General features: G+C 37.9%; 3 protein-coding genes across 7 annotated transcripts in view; 1 reads left to right on the forward strand and 2 right to left on the reverse strand.

The window, feature by feature from the left end:
* LOC107094799 (UPF0061 protein YdiU) overlaps positions 1–7,722 on the reverse strand; it is a 10,727-nt gene extending 3,005 nt beyond the window's left edge. The window contains exons 1-15 of one of the 4 annotated variants that reach the window (XM_015390642.1): positions 7,433–7,722; positions 6,865–7,026; positions 5,987–6,242; positions 5,784–5,902; positions 5,586–5,714; positions 5,268–5,332; positions 5,126–5,182; positions 2,962–3,060; positions 2,640–2,707; positions 2,482–2,569; positions 2,318–2,387; positions 2,164–2,236; positions 2,015–2,098; positions 1,809–1,917; positions 340–384 (exon numbers count right to left, since the gene is read on the reverse strand). In XM_015390642.1, coding sequence (XP_015246128.1) covers positions 340–384; positions 1,809–1,917; positions 2,015–2,098; positions 2,164–2,236; positions 2,318–2,387; positions 2,482–2,569; positions 2,640–2,707; positions 2,962–3,060; positions 5,126–5,182; positions 5,268–5,332; positions 5,586–5,714; positions 5,784–5,902; positions 5,987–6,242; positions 6,865–6,987 — 1,385 coding nt within the window. In that variant the 5' untranslated portion in view covers positions 6,988–7,026; positions 7,433–7,722. Of the gene's footprint in view, positions 1–339; positions 385–1,808; positions 1,939–2,014; positions 2,099–2,163; positions 2,237–2,317; positions 2,388–2,481; positions 2,570–2,639; positions 2,708–2,961; positions 3,061–5,125; positions 5,183–5,267; positions 5,333–5,585; positions 5,715–5,783; positions 5,903–5,986; positions 6,243–6,864; positions 7,027–7,432 lie in introns of all 4 variants that reach the window. The other 3 variants (XM_015390641.1, XM_015390643.1, XM_015390644.1) reach the window with 3 other exon arrangements.
* A 110-nt stretch (positions 7,723–7,832) lies between these two features.
* On the forward strand, positions 7,833–14,448 carry pdss1 (prenyl (decaprenyl) diphosphate synthase, subunit 1). Its single transcript, XM_015390650.1, has 11 exons — positions 7,833–8,053; positions 10,361–10,425; positions 10,526–10,658; positions 11,178–11,308; positions 11,528–11,669; positions 11,818–11,929; positions 12,013–12,122; positions 12,216–12,296; positions 12,386–12,499; positions 12,589–12,669; positions 13,744–14,448. Exons 1-11 carry the CDS (start codon positions 7,898–7,900, stop codon positions 13,882–13,884), a joined length of 1,266 nt encoding a protein of 421 aa, XP_015246136.1. The 5' UTR covers positions 7,833–7,897; the 3' UTR covers positions 13,885–14,448.
* A 72-nt stretch (positions 14,449–14,520) lies between these two features.
* abi1 (abl interactor 1) lies at positions 14,521–22,095 on the reverse strand. Of its 2 annotated transcripts, XM_015390662.1 has the most exons (4): positions 20,704–22,092; positions 18,818–18,904; positions 16,723–16,905; positions 14,521–16,343 (listed from the first exon to the last, which is right to left on the reverse strand). In XM_015390662.1, exons 1-4 carry the CDS (start codon positions 20,921–20,923, stop codon positions 16,168–16,170), a joined length of 666 nt encoding a protein of 221 aa, XP_015246148.1. In that variant the 5' UTR covers positions 20,924–22,092; the 3' UTR covers positions 14,521–16,167. The 2 variants fall into 2 exon arrangements, with proteins under 2 accessions (XP_015246148.1, XP_015246149.1); XM_015390663.1 differs by lacking the exon at positions 18,818–18,904 and having other exon boundaries at positions 20,704–22,095.
* Positions 22,096–22,409: the final 314 nt, after the last annotated feature.

Consider the following 22,409-nt stretch of genomic DNA (forward strand, 5'->3'; position numbering starts at 1 on the left):
TTGTCCCACAATGGGCAAATTCACTCTCTGCATTTAACCCATCCCCTTGGGGAGCAGTGGACTGCCATTGTGCAGCGCCCGAGGAGCAGTGTGTGGTTAAGGGTCTTGCTCAGGGACCCAGAGTGTACGCTGTGGGGATCGAACTGGGTACTTGCAGCCCACTAGGCCAACACTCCCCTCACTTTGGAACAAACACTCCTCAATATGATAGTAGAGTTGGTCCTCACTCTGATGCCAAAACAGGAGCAATAACACCAAATAAATAGAATGAAATAAAACAACACCAAGGGACAGATGTTACACTGAGGTAGAGGACAACCTTGGAACTATAGAGCTCACCTCATCCTGTAGATGTCAGGATACCCTTTTAGAACAGTTTTTGCCCTACAATGATAAAAATGAAGCAATTAAGTTTCAGTTTAATGTATTAAAAGCAAAAGACAGAAATAGATTTTTCCACAGCATTTCACTCTTTTCTGTGATTTCCCCCCCCCAGTCTTTCTATTGAGCATAACACATCTGTCTCTTTTATTAGTGATATAATGCAGAATTAAAAACTAAATTGATTAATCAACTAAATGAAGCAGATAACACTTCCTTCACCGTGCTTTGCTGTATCTTTTCCAGTGTCCAATCAAAGCTTAACTTGATCTTTCAGTCATTGATCTGACACCTGCATCAGACGGTGCCAAATTCTGCAGAACGTCTTTTCACTAAAACACAACCTAAGTTAAGTTCACTTTACTAACTGCCCGACCCATTTTAGCGTATTTTATTTATTTATTTTAACACCCTTGCACTTTTACAGGCCTACTTGCCACTTTGCTCCTAAATGTTTAGATTAATCTTGGTTTGAACTGTATTATTTCTATTACACACAATGCAAGCAAATCACTGCTGTCGCCACATGTTCATCCAGGAAGGGCGTATCCTGCAACGTCACTGACTCGATGCAATCAGCTGGTTTTCCTTAGAAGACTGAATGCATGATCTGGTTTAATTGTCTCTGTAAAGTGCCTTGAGGTGACATGTGCTGTGATTACGCACTATATAAATAAACTGCATTGAACAGAATTTATAAAGTTCAGGTTTGTTTTTACACAGTAAAGGGGTTTTCCGCGGGTCATTAAAAATCATTAAATAATTATTTTTTAAATTAAAATGCTTTATTAAAAAAAATGTTTATGAAAACAGTTTCGTCAGATATATTATATTGCGATATATTTGCGCGGAACAGCTTCCGATGGATCGTAAAGCTGTAAGTTTGGAAATTAAGCTCAAGGCGGATATATAGCTAGGGAATGGGAAAATGCTAATTTGAAAAATAATTATCTGGAAAAAGAGGAATTCGGGACATGGCTGCAACCTATCCACGGTAAAGATGACAAAAGATTTTGCCAAGGTATATATATGTATATATATATATATATATATATATATACATATATAGAAGAGTAATGGGTACTTGTTGATGACATTAAAATTATTTTTAAGAGCATTAAAATGCATTAAATTTGAGTTACAAATGTGACAGCTAACGGCTGTCACACCTGAAAAGGAACGATTTTACTCGTGTTTTATGGCTTAGGACACAAACAGCTTCTTCATTTTTAACATTCAGAATTCTGATTTAAAATTGGCTGACATTTAAGGGGATTATATGAATTAGACTCATTAGTTTTAATGTCCCACACATCAAAACAACAGATTTTTGCAGGTTTTTTTCAATTGATCTCCTCTTCTGTCTAAAATGCTAATTTGTTAAACACTATTACCTCAGAGCAGAAGCATTTCTGAGACATTCTTACTGTTTCTTCTGTTCCTGTGTGAGCACAGGGCTCAGGGCCACCAAGAGCTTCTCTAGGTTGAACAAGCCAACCTCAGCCTGAGCTCCTATTCTGTATCTTCCTTCATCATCTGAGGAGTTGGGAACAAAATCTGTGAAGCAAAAGACTCATCAGGAGAAGGATGTTTCTGTATTTTATTAGAAAAAGATCGTATGCCGTGTACACACTGGGGTCATAGGAGTCCATGAAGCCAAAGGGTCCGTAGTCTATGGTGATGGACAGAAGGCTGAAGTTATCCGTGTTGCAAACCCCTGTGATAACAGCTGATTTAGCAGGTTATTAAGGCAAGCCGTGGGAAAGAAGAAGAAGTTCTCACCATGAGCAAACCCCAGGGAGATCCACTGAGCGATCAGCTGGGCTGTTTCAGTCACAACCGTTGAATAAAACACCTGAAAGGACAGAGAATGGCAACGCTAGGGTCCAGGAGTAATCACACACACCCGACAGGGCAGATCTGTTCAACAGCTCACCAAATATCTATCCGGGTCATTCCAAGGGATCCAGGAGAAATGTTCCCGAATAACAAAATTTAGTAGCTTTCTACAATGAAATCGTGAAAAGATAAAATTACAAAGTTTTAAAGAAAGAGAGTGGAAAAAAAAACAAGATAGCAAGATGAAGCGGTCTGTCTCACTTTAAAATATGGATTTCTCCACTTTCAGCCAGAATTTCCAAGGATCCGAATCGGAACCAGGACTTGGCCACCCGGAGCACCACAGCTGCTGCTCAGAGGAGAAAAGGAACGTCAGGAGGAGGACAGAGTGAGCAGCACCTGGGATTCATTCACATTACCTCTCTCTGTTTTCACATTTCCATTATAGAACTGATCCCTCAGCACTGGTTCCTCACTAACGATCAGGCTGAAACAGAACAAAAGCTGATCAGGGGAGTCATCAGACACTTTGAAATAATAACCAAGGTTTGAGGTGTTTCCCTCTGAATGAGAAGGATTCATCTGTTAGTAAGAGTCCATTGGCAGATGTAGGAGCCCCCTAGTGGTGTGGATCTCAAACTGCTTTTATTTGTTGTCTGTAACAACTGAGCCGATAATAAACATTTTCCCAAGTGATGAGGAGACGAAATTAAGGTTTAGGGGATGGGCATGTTTACTCACCTGGCGGCCCTGCTTGTGGGAACCCCCAGGAAGTGCATGGCCTCGCTGCAGAGGAACTCTCTGACCGAGGAGCGGATCACAGCTCGGCCATCTCCAGACCTGCCATGGGATAAAAACAGTGTTCTTCTGTGGCTTATTCTATATACATCTAGTATAGTACCAAGATTTTCTAAAGTGATTCAGAAATTAAACTAGTGCCACATCTTTCAAAAGAAAGCTTGACTAGCCGGTTGTGGCTAAAATAAGTCACTGCACTGGAAAAAAATCTAAATCTTACTTAAAATAGGTGTATTTGTTCTTGGATTGAGGATGTAAGTAAGACATTTTGCCAATGCAACAAGACAATTTACACTTACAATAAGAAAACACAATTGCATTTTCTTGTTTCAAGTACATATTATCAAATTATCTTATTTTAACAGTAAAAATACTCATTCCATCTGCAAATCATCTCATTTACTCACTCAAATTAAGGGTAAATACACTTAATTTAAGACATTTCTACTTATTTCTAGATTGTGTTTCCAGTGTGAGAAGCTTCCAGTAGCCATCTGCTACCTCTGACATCAGTCTGAGGAATGTTTGACCCAGATCCTGCATGTTCGGCTCATTTGATAAACATCTTCATGAGATCAAGATCTGGTTCTTTAACTCCACCCAGAACCTTACCCGTTTTAATCTCAGCACATTCTTGGTGGATGGGTTGGTAACGTCCTGCTGAGTCCAGTTCTGCTTCATATACAACTTTCATCTGATTATTCCCATTTTTATATTCTCTTTTTTATTTGTAGTAATGCTTGTTTGCTTGTCTACGTGTAACACATTTAAAGAAAACTACTTGGCAATACATTTCTGACAGATTCTCCTCATACATCCTCTGATACGATGGATTATATAGCAGGATTTTCGGATTGTCAGACAGATGCGTCCTGAAGCTTCTCCAAACCACCACAATTCCATCTCCATGCTTTACCTAAGGGATCATTTCCCTGAAATATTTTATTGATTTTTAACAAACATACCATCTAATCATAATAAGCTTTAAGCTCATCTGTCCAACATTATTCCAACAGCGCTGCACTTTGTCTACATTTTCTCTGGCAACCTTTAAGCAGGCCATTATGTTTCTCTTAGAGAGCTCCACAATCACCACTAATGCCATGTAAACTTAGCAGCCTCTGTCTGATTGCCCAGAAATGCATTCTTATGTTAGTAATAGCAGGAGTTTGCTGTAGGTTCCACTAAGTCATGATGGCTGATTGCTTGGGCTGCAAGTTATTTTTGGTAATCAGTTGATAACTGGATAGCAGGTGTGCTTTATGGCAGCATTTGAGTCAGGTAAAGCTAAAACTTTGTTACTTAATGAGCTCTGAACACAGTATAATTACAGAAACTGAACTATCTAAATATGCACATTCACTGCTGGCAGTTTTAAGAGCCTATGCTCAAATTAACAATAAATCAATTATTAAATTAGTTAATTATTTCACTAAAGGATAAATCACTACTAACCCTTTTATTGCTTTAGTTTTCCCTGCTATTCATTATTTTGGACTCAGACGGCTCTTTGGATCACTTTAACTCTAACTGTCCAAATAAAATGTCTGATGCTGAAAAAGGATGAACTATTGTCAAAATACATAGCAATGCTGTTCTGATGTCATACAGCGCATGTGTGATTTTAGCCATTTAACAGGATTAAATGTAAACTGTAAAAAGAGAATGAACCTCCAACTCAAATGAACTGCTTCAATTGGCAACAAGTAGTTGAATCAAGTTGATTCAACTTAATTTATTCAGTTTATAAGTTGCCAAGTTGAATAAAACAAGTTGGGCAAACTTAATTTGACTTGATTTTTTCATGACTGAAATAAATATCCACTAAAACAGGAATAAAAAGTTTCATCCTTTTCAAATCTAAGGCAGTTTTTCCTACCAAAATAAAAGCATGCTAATAAAACATCTAAATGAAATTGTTTTCTAATGTTTTGATGTAGATATTTATAGTATAATAGCCAGTTTTGGAAAAAAGTGAGACTTCATATTATAACACACAAAATGAATATAAATATAAAGAAATCAGGGATAAATCAATACTATTGCACAGGACTGTAAATATATCAAGCCAATAGTAATTGTTAATAATAATCATAATAACATTAACCTTGAATATGGAGTCTTCCCAGATCCTTTAAGCTGAAGCTCCCAGGTTTCCCCCTTCCTGTACAGTTGGACTTATATTAAAAACTATAAGCACAAAGCAACACTTTAAACTGAAATGAAAACAAAGCACATAAGCTCCTCACCTGTTTAAATACTGACCCAGTAAATGTGCTCGGCCGTCACCCAGCTGTCCTGCCCAGTAGCCAAACTTTGACACGGGTGGGTCAGAATATAAAAGAGTTTGAATTTCGCACAGAAATCCACAGAAAATTTTTATTTCCAGATTTTAATATGTGAATTATTTTGAAACTGGAATTATTTTCCTTCAATCATCCACTACGTCGTGTAAAAAAAACACAAATAAAAGCAATGAAATGTGTGACCAATTTAACTTTGTAAAGTGCTGCAATACAACCTCCAAAAAAATCAAAAACAAAGGGAGATTTTTTTTTTTTATTTACCTGATGACCTCCATATCTGTGAGCGAGTGGGACAGAACCAGGCAGCAGTTTGGCTCCACTCGCATAAAGCAGGAAGTCCTCAGAACGCGTCGCCTCCACATCTACATCCAAGATCCCTTCGATGACGTCCTGTTTGGAGACATTCAGATATACAGATTCATCTCAGATGTTGGAGATTCATGAATTTGTCGCCATCACCTTGGAAACCGCTGCCAGTCTCAGAGAGCCTCTCAGTGGAGTCGGGTTGGACCTGGAGAAGACGCAGCTCTTCACGGTGCGAACAAGGTTGCTGTCGATCTCATCCACTGGTAATGCCTCTGCAGGACAGGGAAGGGTGGCAAGAATAAAAACTACCGGCTGCATGTTTGAAAATAAAACAGAGAGATAAGTATCTGTTGTACCAATAAGCTTCTCGCAGGATAACCTGAACAGCTCCAGGTGCTGAGTGAGATTTGAACCAGCCTCTTTCCACCTCATCTGGGCCGTTTCCGCTGAGGAGCGACTGTCTGATGTGGCGCCCTCATGGCGGCCGCAGTCCAGATCAGAAGTCTGGCAGGACTCCAGCACGTAAACTGGTGTGAAGGTCGATGCTGCTACAACAAAGACTAGCGCTGAACAGGAGCTCCACATTTCTACCGAACGAGAGATTTGATTGCTCTGTGAATAAAAAAATAAATAAAAAAAACAACTTTGATTTTCTATTTCTTGAAAAACTATTAGTAGTTTCTTCAGAGAACAAAAGGATCTATTTTTATTTTCACTTCAAATTTATGAAGTGAAAAAAAGTGAAGAGCGATTGTCCAAATTAACACTCGGTATCCGGCCATCCCCGTGGTGAAACATTGTAGCGGCTGTATCATTATGAGGGATGCTTTTCTTTAGTAGAAACAGGGAAGCAAATCATGATTGATGGGATGATTGAAAGAGCTCTAAAAGAAAACCATCATATTCAACCAATCACAACATTTATCCCACATGTGATAAAACACAGCAGCAAAAATAGGGTCACAGGAGAGATTAAAGACAAAAGTATGACAAAACCTGCATATGATGCCTACTAAAGTTAATGTTATATACGAATGGATCCATATAAATTTCAGATTTTTTCCCCAATGAAGTCAGAGAATAAGTGACAGAAACATTAAACTTTTATCATTTATCTTCTGATCTGATTAAATTGTCTCTTTAGAGTGTCTTTAGATGGCAAACATTGTGAATTAGTGCGATCTAATCAAACAGAATTGAATTCAAATTGAATATAAAATGATACACAACCTACCATGGATAAAATCTTACATTTAGCAGATTTGTAAACACTCTTCTCCAATGGAAATGCATCTGAACTCATGTTACACTGGGCTTCAGACATGATGTGTGTCTTTTTTTCTGATTTATTTGCCATTAAAACTTTGTATCATTATCCTCCCAGTTTGCAGCTGTTCTGATAACAGAAAATGATCAAAACAATTGTTAGTTTGCATTGGACATTGTACAAAACTAAGCAGAGATCAGATTTTATTTTCCTGCATTATTAGATTGTCAAAGAAAGATATAATTATTTTCAAGTCTGCAAAGACATTTCGAAAGCTGGCGTCTGATTGCAACTCTAATTTTTTTAGGATGTATTTACCATTTATATTGAAAAACTAAGACATTGATTAAGTTCAAAATCTGCAGTAAACCTGAATAAAATTGTTATAAGGTGCAAACAGAGGATTTAAAATGCGCATATTTGATTTAGGAGCCTAATACGTGCAGTATCTTTAAAAAATAGTAATATATATTTTTTTTAAACATTGTGTTTCTTTTTAGAAATATGGTAAATGCTACTTTAAATCACTACTCACCTTTAAAGTATTTGTAAAAATTAGTTTAGTCAAAGTTTGGTTGATCAAATGTGATCATCAGCTGTTGTCATGAAAAAATAGCATGCTATAAAAAAAACACGAATCCGATGCTAACTTCAGCGTCCGATTTAATAGCTGCTTGTCATACCCTAAACAATATATTTCCTGGAGATATATGGATAAAAACGTTATAACCTTTATCTTTAAAGACGTATTCTGGTTATTACACATTTAGTTTCCATAAAGACTCAGATTAAATGGTTCCTACTTCAACCAAAAAGCTACATCCGGTGGCATGTCTTATTGTGAAAGGTTACTAACCGGTGTTTCCGGTTCCGCCCCATCACAACTTAACCAACGAGCGGCGTGTGGCCTGTCTTATTGTGAAAGGTTGCTCAATCAAGTTTCCGGTTCCGCACTTTCATATAACCGGCCCCCTGCACGCCGAGTGGCTCCGCTAGCATCATGGCGGGGTCCTGGTGGATGTCCTGCCGGAGGTTCAGTACAGGCTTTACCACCTGTGGTTTATCTGAAACGCTTCGGTGTTTCATAGGAAGGTCCCCGTACTCTCCTGCGTCATCGACGGGCAGGCCGTTCTTGAGCTCCGCAGCCGGAAAGGAGGTGAGTTTGTAGCTGACAGGAAGTGTTGTAAGAGCCGGGAAGGTCACAGAGACAGCCCGGTCCTCCTTCAGTGGAGGTTTGGATCTACAAGTTACAGCTTGCTCCTTAGAGGGTTTTATGGCTTTTAGTTTGGGAGAATAATCTGATTGGTATTTGCAGGGGTTTCTTAATGAGGAATGATTTCTTTTAGGTTATATTCTCGATTTTCTCGCCATTATTTTAATCTGATAATCCAAAAAAATCCAGAGTTTAATGAACCTTTACTCCAAGGTGTGACTCTGTGGTATGTCTATATTTTTATAATCCAGTTATAGTCACCTTCTCATTCATTCATTTAAAGTGGAGACACACATTGAGTACTTCAGGGACATCAGGAAAAAATATTGACTGATAAAACTCAAGATACTCAATACTAATTTCTGTTTATCGTTTTGAAGTTATGTTGATTATTTTAGGCTTCCAAACTTCTCTGTTTGAATAAAAGTTGACATATTTTTCTTATGCTTTAATACAGAATTAAACTTGCTTATCCTTTCTGCCTGGTTAATTAATTACCGGGTTTGACACTTATGAGGCATTTAGAATAAGGATATATATAAGAAAAAAGAAAAAATTTTCAATTCTGAATTGATTCTTATATGAACAATTCATATAACTACATATTGATAAAAAGCATTTGCCACTGTCCTTACAGAAGCCGTTAAACTACCATTACTATATACATCTGCTGTTAAATGTAAATATAATAAAAGTATCAACTTTAGGCAACAGCTAAAAATATAGAAAATGTTTAAAATAAAAATTAAATTTGAGATTGGACCAGATCGAAAATGATCTATTAAAAATCCTAAGAATTTGAATCAATTCTTTAATTTTAATCAATACCCAGGACTAACTCAGAACACCATTTTCCACCTAATTTTAAGATTCATTGCTACCGTTTATACCGATGCATCTAAACAATTTGGAATAAAATCAGATCATATAGACTTCTCTTAAATCAAACTTTGTCCTTCCTCTAAACTTTCTATTAATATGCAGCACCCTGTCAAGAACCAGCCTTTTTTACAATATTCTTAAAAACTGATGTAAATGTTATATAGAACCAGCTAATATAGTGTAATAACATAGGTATAGAAGCTTTATAGGTTTTTGTTAATTACAAAGAACCAGAAGTATTTATTTATTTTTTTTAAGCTACTTGTCTTTTAATTAGCTTAGAAATTATGCATCTAGGAATGCAGATAAACTTGGCTGATTAAGATGATGGCTTTCCTACAGTAAATATTTAACAGAAATAAACTGAGTTTAATTGAAAGGTCATGTCATATTTTGTGGCTCTAAGCGACTGATTAGCCAGACTCGGACGAAAAATGACTCTTTGGATTTAGAAGGTTTCAGATCTGTTCTATAGAGTTTTGTTTGGTATAATTCTTAAATAAATTTATGTGCAAAGCAACCCAGTGGGCCATTTTATGTGTGTGGTCTTGGTTCTCTTTCATACCCAGCCTGTTGGACATGAAATACAGCCCAGATTTCGCACAGGAGATATCGTTCTAATTGGGAATTCATCAGATTAATCAGCTATTGAAATGATCAACTCATTTAGTAATCAATTAATCCTTAACAGGAGTATAGAGACACCCACTCAGAGCTGTAATTACACCAGAATAAAAAGTATCAGAAATACTCTCTCTAGAACTTATCAAGTGGAATAATTTGATTCACCTGGTTATAATTCTGACTAATTATCTTTAAGGTGCTTTTTGCTCTCTGATTACTAATAACCAACAGATTAATCAGTTGGCCAAACAATCGTTGGTTGCAGCCCTAGTTCTGATCATGTGTCAGTTTTTACATTTTTCATAGTCTACACATAGAAATATAGTAAGAAAACATGGATTCATAACTCTTATGAATAATATCAATCAGCAAAAGGTTTCTGGTTGGTGTTTCAGCTTCATCTGATGTTAGAATTTGTCATATTTAAAGTTTAACTAGATCAGCGGACGATCTTAACCAGAATAAATTGTATTACAGGTTGATTAAAATGAATAGATATGTAGATGTTTAAGAGCATCTTTACAAAATCTACTTTTATCTAACAAAAACACACAATGTCCGTCCAACTTCTTATTGTAAATTAATGGGGGGGTTACATTTTGGGATTTTGATTAAAGTAACAGTTGATGATTAATCTCAAGTAAAAAAAAAAAAAACTTTATTCACAAGAAGTCTTAATTGATTTCTGATATCTGTCAGTTTAGCTGGATTGTTATTTGAGTCTGTCTCCATAATGTCTTTCAGAAAAAGCCACTGTTTCCTGCACAGATCCACTCCAAAGCTTCTCACCTTATTCCATCTGGAATCAGGTGAGCCGCCCTATATTGTCGCAATGTGTTGTTTCTGTTGGTTCTGGTGTTATTCTATCGTGTTTAAGGTTGTAAAGTCTGTGCTTTCTTCTCTTTGGAGACACCGCTCTAGTTTGCTGTATCCAACACTACAGTCCTGCAGCTGCAGGACGACGCACAGCGACGCAAAGCTGAGGGACCCTTTTACATTAGCCCAGAAAGACCTTACAAGTTTATATGATGACATCAAAAAGGTGAGCTTCACATATTCAAAATAACCCCCGGTCTTCATTTATCTGTTTAAAACATTAAAAGTTAGATTTAAAATCATCTTTATTGCAGTTTAATAATCTCACACTGAATAAATAAAATGAAACCTTTGAAAGATCTTTATAATTCAGAGAAGATATCCTCACTCAGTTCCCAGGACCTTAGGAAGGGAATCAGGCCCACAGTTTCACACATCCTCCACCATACCCCACAGCATGTGGTGTTTAATGCAGCTGTCTGCCCAGACTTCATTTTCATCTTAGATTTATTCTAATCTGATCAAACCACACCGTTCCACATTAATTTAACTATATTTTTCAATTTTTTATGCTGGAACAGAAAATGTTCTTCTTGCTGGTTTGCTTTAAAAACGATCAAATAAAATAATCAGCCTGTAAACGGTGTCAAATAGAAAACGATTGAGCAATTTAGGTTTTGTTGCGAATATGCACTGCGTATTATTGTCTCTGTGATGAAGCCATGACGTTTGTTATGTCTTATAGGAGCTGTTTGTGGCCAAAACGGAGCTAAATTACCTCTGTGATTATTATTTTGATGGGCGGGGCAAAGCTATCCGACCGATCATAGTGGTCCTGATGGCCCGGGCCATGAACATCCACAGCAACAGAGCTGGGTAAGAGGATCAACACAACTCTGCTTGTTTAGACTGGAGCAGCACTATCCTTCTTTCTCTTTATCTTCAGACAGCTGAAAGCAGGTTTTCTTTTCTTTTTTTTCTCCTTGAGAGATAATAAAAAATAAGATGTGATTACAGAAACGTGCAGCCAGTTAGTGGGGAGAGTCAGGTCATGCATTCCCTTGTTATAAATCCATGTGTGATTGTTTGTTGCAGAGATCTGCTCCCGGGGCAAAGGACGATAGCAATGATTTCTGAAATGATTCACACTGCCAGCTTGGTGCACGACGACGTGATCGACGGGTCGGATGAGCGAAGGGGGAAGAGGTCCATCAATGAAGTGTGGGGAGAGAAAAAGGTGTGGCTTCTACTGCCGGCTGGATGTGCTTTAACCAACGCAGGGTTCAAGAAATAGGATTGAGATATCCCTCTTTCCTTCTTTACACCCCTCTTTGTATATCCACCAGTAAATGGTTTTTTTTTATTTTATTTTTTGTCCCTTTCAGGCTATCTTAGCTGGAGACTTCATCCTCTCGGCTGCCACCAAGGCCTTGGCTCGTATTGGGAACTGCGCCGTGGTTAAGGTCCTCTCCCAGGTCATAGAGGACCTAGTGCGAGGTGTGGTTCAGCATCAACAGCACCTCTTTGTTCTCAGCTCCATCTTTTGATTTGATCCATTTCCGTTTTTTTTCATCTTCCAGGCGAGTTTATGCAGCTGGGATCCAAAGAGAACGAGAACGAGCGTTTCAAACACTACCTTGAGAAAACCTACAAGAAGACGGCGAGTCTGATGGCACACAGCTGTAAAGCAGTATGTACGTTCTGTCTTAGCATCAATGAGGCGGAGACGTTTTCTGCTCCGTGTGTTTTTCAATGACTGCCATCCCTCTCTGTTCATCTGAAGGTTTCCATCCTGGTGAACTCTGACCCTGAGGTCCATGAAATAGCTTACCAGTACGGGAAGAACGTCGGCATTGCCTTTCAGGTCCTCCAGAACTGATCTGCTTCTTTCACTTTAGATCAGAAAGTTTTAACGAATAAATATTAAGTATATACATTTTATTTTTCTTGCAGCTGGTGGATGATGTTTTAGATTTCACCTCAGGAGCCGAGCAGCTGGGGAAACCTGCGGCCGCCGATCTGAAACTGGGCCTGGCCACCGGGCCGGTTCTTTTCGCTTGTCAGCAGGTGAGCCAACAACGCTGGATGAAGCCGTTTCCATTGAAAAGCATACAGTCGGTGATCCTGAACAGAAACTGTTTAATCTGTGTTTCCAGTTCCCGGAGCTTCACGCCATGATCATGAGACGTTTCAGCTCCAAGGGAGACGTGGATCGGGCCTGGCAGTACGTCCTTCAGGTATGACCAAAACCACAGCTGCTGTTTTCCTTTTTTTTTTGTTTTTCTTTGAAGGGAGCAAACGGAGTAGAGATGAAGTTCAGCTTCCTTTAATGAGACCGGCTCAAACAGTGTGGTCAAATAATTAGTTACAGCTGCAGGTCAACATTTTGCATAGAAGAACAGGCAGAAATGACTAATATCCAGTCAGACTGGATGGAAATCATCTGAAATTAGGTTTTAAGTCTCTATTTTATTTAAACTTTTAAATAAAATATCCTTCAATCCTAATTCTAAACCAACCCTCTGTAGCTCCAGGGTTTGAACTTGTCCTAATGGTAGGTGACAATTTTAGTCTCTTCTCCACACTGCAAAAAAATTGTTAATCTAAATAAGTCATTTTTACTTAAAATGAGTGCATTCTTAATTGAATTTAGGTGAGACTCTTTGTCAATGGAACAAGACAAGTTACATTAAAAAAATAAGAACAATTGCATTGCCTTATTTTAATTGCATATTATATAATTTAATGGTAAAAATACTCATCCCATTGGCAGATCATGTTATTTACCTATTCAAATTAAGGTTAAATTAAATTTAAGAAATGTTGACTTATTCCTAGATCGTTTTTGCAGTGCACCTCTGTCCTATATTCAGCTCTCAGCAGATTAATCTTCCCTGAAGCACAGCATCATACCACTGTTGCTGTGTTTCACTGTGGACGTTAAGGGAAACTTGGCGGGTTTTCAAACAGGACTCTTCTGCCATCTTCTTTCCACCTGAGCAGTGGCTCCTTGCAGCTCCCCCAGCGATACCACAGGCTGTTTAGCTGCTTCTAATTAATTCTCTGCTTGTTTTATCCATCAGTTTAGATGAACAATCTTGTGGCTTTAAACGTAAATATATTTTTTCTATGTAAATAGTTCAATTGAGTTTAGTTGCGGGCATCAGAGTACAGGGGGTGAATGAGAATACACACTTTATGCTGATCATTTTCAGCAATTTAAAGTTAGTTTCACATTCTCTAACAGTTAAGAAAAATCAGTAATAGTGGAACAGGTTTTATTTGAACGGCTCCATTATTTCCTGTTTCAGAGCGACGGCGTGCAGCAGACCACCTACCTGGCGCAGCGATACTGCGAAGAGGCCATCAAACAGATCAGCCGGCTCCAGCCGTCTGCAGAGAGGGACGCCCTCATCAGGCTCACAGAGATCGTCCTCAACAGGAACAAGTGAAGCTCCTCAGAGTCGCCTTCTGACTCTCTCCTCTGGCAGCTCGATGTGAAACGAACTTACCCTGCTGCCTTATGAGACTAAAATGTCTGCTGGCTGCACAGCGTGTAAAAAAAAATTAAGTTAAGTCGTCTTATCTTGGGTGGAAAGAGGAAAAAATTACCATTTCAAGGTGATTTTTAGAGGAATAAGATCACCTTGAAGAAAAGGTTCGTCCTGTACTGTAACCAGCGGCCTCACGCGTCTCAGACCGGTTTATCGGATCCTCTCTGGGCTGCTGAGAATGTTGGAGAAAAAAAATATTTCTAAAACATGATGGAGTCGTCGTTATTGTCTGGATGTGACGTCCATGGATCCGTCCAAAACTCAATGGCCAAACCTTTTCTGTTTTACACTCTGAACTTTGCTAAGTGTCCTGTAACAGCAGAAGGCCTTAACATCTGACACGACCATGTGCTCAATAAACCACCTGATCAAGTTTTATTATTTGAAACTCTTGTTCTGCTTATTTCCCCCCCAAATAACCACAAATGCATAAAAGCTGCTGTATGGAGAATTGTTTATTATAAAAGACTGTACATTCATTTCTGAGTCAACATATTATATATATCTACAAATAAGCAGAAAGAGGTAAGTTTCAGTACTTTGGGTCAGGAAGTTGGAGAGATGAGAGGGAAGATCGAATAAAGGCTGCAGCGAAACCTGAACCGTTTGATTCCTGAGTGACGCCTGGTTCTATGAAGACCGGCCCAGCCAGGGGGGCCGCGCAGACATTGATGCTTCGAGGAAACTGAGGAGGTATTAGTTGTTCGGCCTGGATTACGTCTGAATTGTCTCACGGCAGTGTCAGGCTGTGAGCCTTTGAGATGGAGGCGTGTAGCTGCTAAATTTGACTCAGCCCGACGCTCCATTAAACCTCTCTCCATGAACACCTATACCTGCTTGAACCGCAGGCATAGGAGACCCCAGTTTATTAATCCAGCATACACCCCCACATATTACCAGAACTGATCCGTTCTTTAGATTTTACTCTGCTTTCATTTGGATTCTTGTTTTAAACTCATTTTACTTTCAGATCTTCATCCTGTCACAGACAGCATATTACTATAACAATAGAAAACATACTGCAGGGTTCAAACCTTTTAGTTTGTAATACAAAATATTCCTGGGATAACTTCAGTTTAAGGGAAAGTCGGTTCATTTATCAGCGCATCTGTTCATTTAAAAGTTAATGAAGGAAAAAGACTAAAAGTGGGTGTAAAAAATGATCAAAATGCAAACTTGGTGAATTGATCTACTAGTCATTGAGGTTGGTTAACAGTATCAAGGTTTCAAAACTCACAAATGTTCCACCCTATCACAGCAGGAAAAGTAAGGAGATGAAGGTAGTAACAGCACTAGTCTTTGCCCGTTTTAATGTTGTATATTCCAATTAAGGCCCTGAAAATTATTCCCATCTGATGCAAAACTACAATTGAGCAGCTTTTAATGTTTTTCCTACCCTAGTTTATCACTGGAAATCTAAACAAGTATGGTGCAGAAATCCTTTCCCTCACCCCAGCCTACACTGAATTGACTCAGGACTTTAGTAAATTGATAAAGTCTAAAGAAAATGCATAAAACTGTACAAAAATTCTGATTTTGATCTTTTCTTGAATGTGGTTTTACTACTAAGTTATTTTAAGATCAAAACACATTTTACACCGATCAGCTGCTGGATTGTTGTTTTATCTTTAACTGGATAATCAGATCTTAATGCTTTGTGAAAAGATTCAAATTCATAAAAAAACAAAAACTCAATTTCTTTATTTTAGGATTAGGTACAAAAAAAAAAGAGAGAGAGAAAGCCCATGGAAAAGATTTTAAATTGGAGTAAAAACTTCAGTGATTTCGACAGTGAAATAAAAAAAAAAAAGAAATTTACAACATAATTGAAGAAAAGTGGCATAAAATTTCAAATTACAGATTTGCATTTGCATGCTTTCTAAGACTTAATCCTTAAAATGTAATTTACAGTGGTTTTTTCTCCATAATGAGACCGCGACTCGGACTGACGGCAACGTCCTCTGCTGTTCTTTAAATGCTTTAATAAACCGGAGAAATGTCTAAATGCCACAAACCAATCCCTATCACACCGACTACATAGATATCAATTATTATTTGCATTCAGTAAGAGAGAAAACATTATGCCATTCTTAAAAAAAAAAAAAAAAAGGATCATACGGTCAGTCGGTCACCGGGTTAGGATATGACTGAATAAATAGGACTGGTTACTGCCAGGTTGCTTCACTCGGCGTAGTGCATGATGCTCTCCACGTAGTTGCCGGGGAACAGGCCGGTGACGCCGTTGCAGACGCCCTCGTACCAGCCGTCGTCGTTCTTCTTCACCACGTAGATGATGGCGCCCTCCATGAACGTCAGCTCGTCGTCTTTGTCCTTGGTGTAGTCGTAGATGGCCACCACTGCAGGGACCGAACCAGAAACAGGGGACATGGTCTTAAATGAGTTTGTTAATGTGGCGCTTGGTTCATAACGGTCAGAGGAGACTTATTTCTGTTGGTTTACAATATTTTACTAAAAATCTAATTTTTTTAGCTTGTTTCTTGTAGCTTTTAAAGAAAAAAAAATGTCTCCAATGGTTATAGTTTTACACTCTGCAAAATCAACTGATGGATGCAAAGATGTGTGCTTGGAGCACCAGACTGAAATGGAATGAATGGATGTTGGATGAATGAATGAACTGATGCGTGGGTAGATGATTCCTAACGTTAATCAGGAATCCTAGTTGGTATTCATACAACCTGCTGCAGTAACGATTATCAGAGGAATTCTGAAGCAAACCTTTCTCCTTGTAGCTCTTGGGGGCCCACTGCGGGTCTCCATCCGCGTACGGGTCGTCGTACTGGACGACGGCGGCGTCCTCCTCCTCGTAATCCACCGGAGGTGGCGGCGGCGGAGGGGAGTCGTCAAACATGGGCAGGTCATCCGGGGGCGGAGGCGGCGGTGGAGTGGGAGTGTCTGCTACTGTTGGACAGTCAGAAATCCGCCATGAAACCTTGGTTCATAGTTTTCAGAAAGGATGGCGGCGGCGGGATCATGCAGTATTAATCAGGAATGCACCGACATGCAGAGGAGGGTGTTTTCATTCATTGAGCAGGATGCAGCTCAACACTCCTTAAGTTTTCAGGCATGCAGGTACAATAACAGCTTTATAGACAATAATAATTAATGAAAACTGTTTAAGAAACATGAAAACTACAGAAAAGACTTTTATCTTCCAAGTAAATGAGAGTAATAAAACAGTTTAATCATGTTTATGGCTTTAAAGTTACAATATTTCAACTTGTACAGTGGATGGTTTGAGGAAGCCTCCAAGACTGTTTTACCTGCCAGCTCCTTGCAGATCAAATCAAACCCTTCATTGTCAGAGTGGAACCAAAATCACATCCAGAACAATTGTTGGGTTTATTTCCCACCAAAACAACTATTCTTCTTCTGGATCATTTCCCAGACCTTTATAGGCTTCTTGCACATGTTTTTTAAAAATATCTTTCAACAGATTTCCTCTAGAATAAATGTTCTCGACTTTAGCAACGCCACTTTATCTGTTCTTGATCAGTGTGATGTCAGATGTGGCTCAAGTTAGAATATTTTGTTTTTCAAGGAAACCGTTTTAACTTTGAACCTTGAACGTTAGGAAAACCTTTAAGATAATCTAGATAAGGATGAATGTTTTGGTCTAAATCATAAATCACCTTCTTCATCTTAAGAAGCACTAAAAATGGCGACAAGAAAAGACACATGATAATATCTAACCACAGAAAAGTCTAGATGCATATAAACAGGTTCAAATCAGCCATTAAAGAAGCCATAGTGCAGTTTTTAACATGATGGCACATAAACTTTAAATATTTATTGGGATTTCACACCATAGAACAACAAAAACTATTCTGTAATTTTGAAGAAGTAAAATGCAATACAATGCTTATTTGTGTTTTGATTAGAGCTGCAACTAATTATTTTTTTTTAGCAAATCGATTAAACTGCCTATTATTTTTTTAAGCAAAATGTTCTTAAAAATATTTTTTTACAAAATGAAACCAGGTGAAAGTAAAACGTTTTTACGTTTTTTTTTAAATCTTAAATGCAAAATGTTTATATCTATTTTTTTTACAATATTGGTTAAAATACTGCTCTTAGTGGGTTTCTCTGTCAGCTAAAAGCATGTTTTAGAATCTCTACACTCCAGTTAATTATTAACTCGATTAATTAATCGATTATTAAATTAGTTGACGATTATTTCAATAATCAATTATTTGTTTAAGCCCTGGTTTTAATGATCAAGAACTAGATGTATGAACTTTGACTAATCCTTTTTCCTTGTTGCTTTGGCTTTATTTGCTGTTATAATCTATTTAAAGTAGACATTTGCGTCGGCTTTCGATTTTTTGCAGCCTCTAACAGTTTTTCCTTCAACATTGACTGTATTTACTATCATCCATCTTTGTATCAACTCTTAGTAACAGCCATGTCCCTGCTGAAGAAAAGCATCCCCACAGGATGATGCAGCCAATACTGCCCAAAATTAACCATCCTAACTTTATTTGCCACTTCCGTGTAAATTGATCATCAAAAATATCATAAAAACGTGTTTTAAAATGTTAAATGCTTCACTCATGTAGCTTTAAAGATTTCTTAGTTTATGCTTAAAAAAATAAATTAGCACAAGAAAAGGGCAACATTTTACCCATAGCTAACACATCAATTATTCAAAACTAAAGCATTCCAAAGCATTGCAAGCATCTAACAACTAAGAGTTTATAAGAAGAGGATAAATGAAGAGAGAAACTCCATAAAGTAATTCTGCAAACGGAATAAAATGCAGAGTGCATGCAGAATTAGAATAACGTAACTTGAGTGAAGCCTCTTCACTTACTGCTCTCTTGCATCCTGGCCACAAAGCCAGTGAGAGGTATCTGTGGAGTCAGCTGGGGCATGGGGGGAGGAGGAGGTGCGACAGACACTGAAAGCCAGCAGACAGCGGACAGGAAGTCAAAGAGAGGGGAAAATAAGAGAGTCAGGACCCCATCAGTCATCCAGAATATACAGACAAGAGTTCAGAGAGTGACCCGCTACTGAGAAAACCCACCGACATCGATGCTCTGCAGGAAAAAGCAGACACACTGCAAAGAAGTCACTATTTCACTTCTGATTTAACGTTGTTTATACAAATATCTCCTTTAAATCTGTGCATCATATTTGGCAACATTTTGTTGATTTCCCAATTCATCTGAGGATCACCAAGGCTGGTGGATAAACTGCAGATTATGTTGGAGTTTTGTCAGTCTGATTGTTCCCACGCCTTCAAAGCACTACACAACTTTTACTAATGACCACAAGGAGGCGCTTTTTGTCCATGTCTAAGAAAGAACAGCTGAACAACTCAGTCTGGCTGGTTTACTGCCAGATATAAATGTTGATTACAGTTTAATCTGGACCATATGGATGTGGGATGCCCTTTTTAGCCAAAAAAAAAAAAACTTTAATATCAGAGATAGTGGAGGAAATCAGACTAAAATGAGAGATTCACATTAGACTTTAAGGATTCATAAAAAGTTAAAGGCTGTTAAAGGCAACTTTGTTGCAAATTTTAACAACCAGAATCCTTTAGGTTCACAATAAAGCTGCAATATAAATTAAATTGCAGCTTATGCAACACAATAAAATTAAAAAAGGAACTCTTTGATGCTGAAGCAGTAGCACCATCTTGTAATAAATGGAAAAAAAAAAGAAACTCTGAACTTTTTTCTCTCATCAATATTCTGGTAAAACTAAACCATGAGGTTTAAAGCACTGACTTATAGAATTTTATATTTTAACTTTTCTCCTCATGCTGCATTGCTAACATTAGCTTGTATAAAAGAAAAAAAAACACAGATCTAGTCTTGTCTTTCATTTTCTCATCAACAAGAAAGGCTTTTAAACCTTCTTAGAACCTCTGAAGCAGCAGCTCAGAGGATCTATAAATGTATCCTTCTCTAACTTTTAATAGCAGCAAGCCATGCTACATAGCTAATGCTAGCTCTGCATGTTAAAGCAACAAATGTGGAGATTCTTTTTTTCCTACAAAACATTTTACGTTTTCCCTTAATATTAAATAAGTAATAAACTATCCCATTCATTTTTAAAGCCACTAATTAAGGGGACATTCAAACTGCTAACTCGTAATGCTAAAGTTGAAATTGACTGAAAGGTAAAAAATTTATCATATCCTCTTCATTTGGCCACTTAATGTCATTAAACATTCCATAAATTTGTAAACTGCAGGTTTTCTAACTTCTTTTTGCAATTAGCTGTGTAGTTTGGCCTTTATTTCAGATATCTATCTGCATTTGTTTTTGTTCGTCCTTGTCCATAAAAATGTTACAGCTCATTATATTTTTACTGTTATCTCCCATTATGGAAAGATTCAACATTTTTTGCAACTACGGCACTTGGAATCAGACTAATTTTAAAACTATTTAAAATCTAAAAGCAGTTAAAAACAACAACATTATTTATGAAAACATAAGAGATGAAGTATCAGGAATTTCTAAAAAGGTTGAATTTAAAAACCAAACTAGCCTTTTAAGTCAAAAGTCTTTGATTAAAGAGTATTATTTTTGTTCTTAAATAAAAGGTGTATATAGAAATTACTTTTTCATTAATTTGTGACTGTGTGTGATTGGGAAAAAAAACAAAACAAAAAAAACAATAGTTTGCATTCAAGCATCTTTGTCAGCTCAGGCTTTAGGGTTAAAGATGGAGACACAGGGGCCTTACTTGAGTTTTGGACATAGCCAGGAGTGCCTCCGTTAATGTGAGGCTGTTGCTGCTGCAGTTGCTGCTGCTGCTGTAGCTGAAGCTGCTGCTGCTGCAAGGAGAACTGTGATGTGACCGATGGCGCCCGGCGGTAGGTGCCCGTGGCCGAAACCATAGAGACAGAGGAGTTGGAGGGGTTGTGCCGCGAAATCTGCCGCGAGATGGTTCCAAACTGGGACATTGGAGCAGGGCCCAGACCAGGCCCGGAGGCCACTGCTAGACACACCCAATAGACAGAGAGAGGGCAGGAAGGAACCAAGAGGGAGGAAGGGTGTTTATGGAGAGGAAGAGGACAGGAAAAAAAGACATGAATTATCGACACCAAGGTTATAAAGAGCTTTTAATAACCGATTAGTGCCACAAATTTGATTAAAATGCTAGCAGAGCAAGAAGAGCTGACAGCAAAAATACCAGTGGACAATAGTGCTGTTATCGAAGCCAACATCAAGGAATCATCTCATTAAATGCAGCTCAGGAAAATGAACGATGTAGAGAAGGATAAGCAGAGGAGCAACACAATAGATTGATCCCTCAGGTTTTAAGAAGAACCAGATTTAAAAATATCTTTTTTTATTCCAGTGTGGGTGTGTATGGCAGAGCCAAAAAATCTCAGACATTTCCTGTTTCATATTTCTAGATAATAATTCAGCTCAGACTAACAAACTGTGGAACTGGGAAAAGGCGGAAACCAGAGGAAGTTAATCTTTGAAAGAACACAAACAAACCTCTCCGTACTGTCAGCAGCGGAGGTAATTACAGCTGGAGGAGGACGGTGATATTCAGAGGGCAAAACCTGCATGTCTAAAGTGATTATCTCACTGGAGAGTCCAAAGATTGATTGTTTTTATTTATCCGACAAACGGCTGCAACACGATCCCAAATGAACAAAGGTTGGCACTAATAAGGCAGCTTCTCCATCCTGCAGAAACATCTCAGTAATTATAACCCACCTGCACTCACAGATATGGAGTCAATATTCTGGATACTTCCACTGCTTGTTTTTTTACAAGCTGGTTTGAAACCAGGATTTAAATGGTGACATGACGATCCCAAAGAGGCCTTAGAGGGACAATTTATTTGAGAGATAACTTAACTTATAACTAGGACTTAAACCACAAAGTGTTACTTAGATTTAAAGTAGAAAACAGCCAGAATTTGAGTTAATTAAACCTATTTTGGGTCTTAATTGCAGGATACTCCTGCATTTGGTTTTTGACCAATCAGCTTTGTTAATTCTTGTTGCTCCTGTATCTTCTGTCACAAAGGGCAAAAACAATGGGAAGCTTTTAAAAATTAAGTGTCTAGTACAGACCCCCTTTTAAGCATCCAAGCTACAGATAAAATTATTTGTAATAACTTCATTAACATTTTTCTTCTTGTATTAAGATGAAAACATACATTTTATATCCAACCAGATGTCCTGTCATCTGGTTTTGTGCAGTTTTTGCTCAGAGTTACAACAGATGGACACTTATTGTATGATAAATAAGTCTCACCTAGTAATTTCATAAAATTAGATATCAAATATGCACTTATTTTTTTCTTAATATTCTTTAAACATTGGCTTTTTCACTTCTGATTTTTTTTTTCCCAGTTAACAGACGCTTACATTGAAATATACAAGTAAAAAAAGTCCTTTTATAACTTGAGCCAAGAAAAATTATCTT

This window comes from Cyprinodon variegatus, unplaced genomic scaffold, assembly GCF_000732505.1.
Source record: "Cyprinodon variegatus isolate N-32 unplaced genomic scaffold, C_variegatus-1.0 Scaffold507, whole genome shotgun sequence".
Classification (NCBI taxonomy): Eukaryota; Metazoa; Chordata; class Actinopteri; order Cyprinodontiformes; family Cyprinodontidae; genus Cyprinodon; species Cyprinodon variegatus.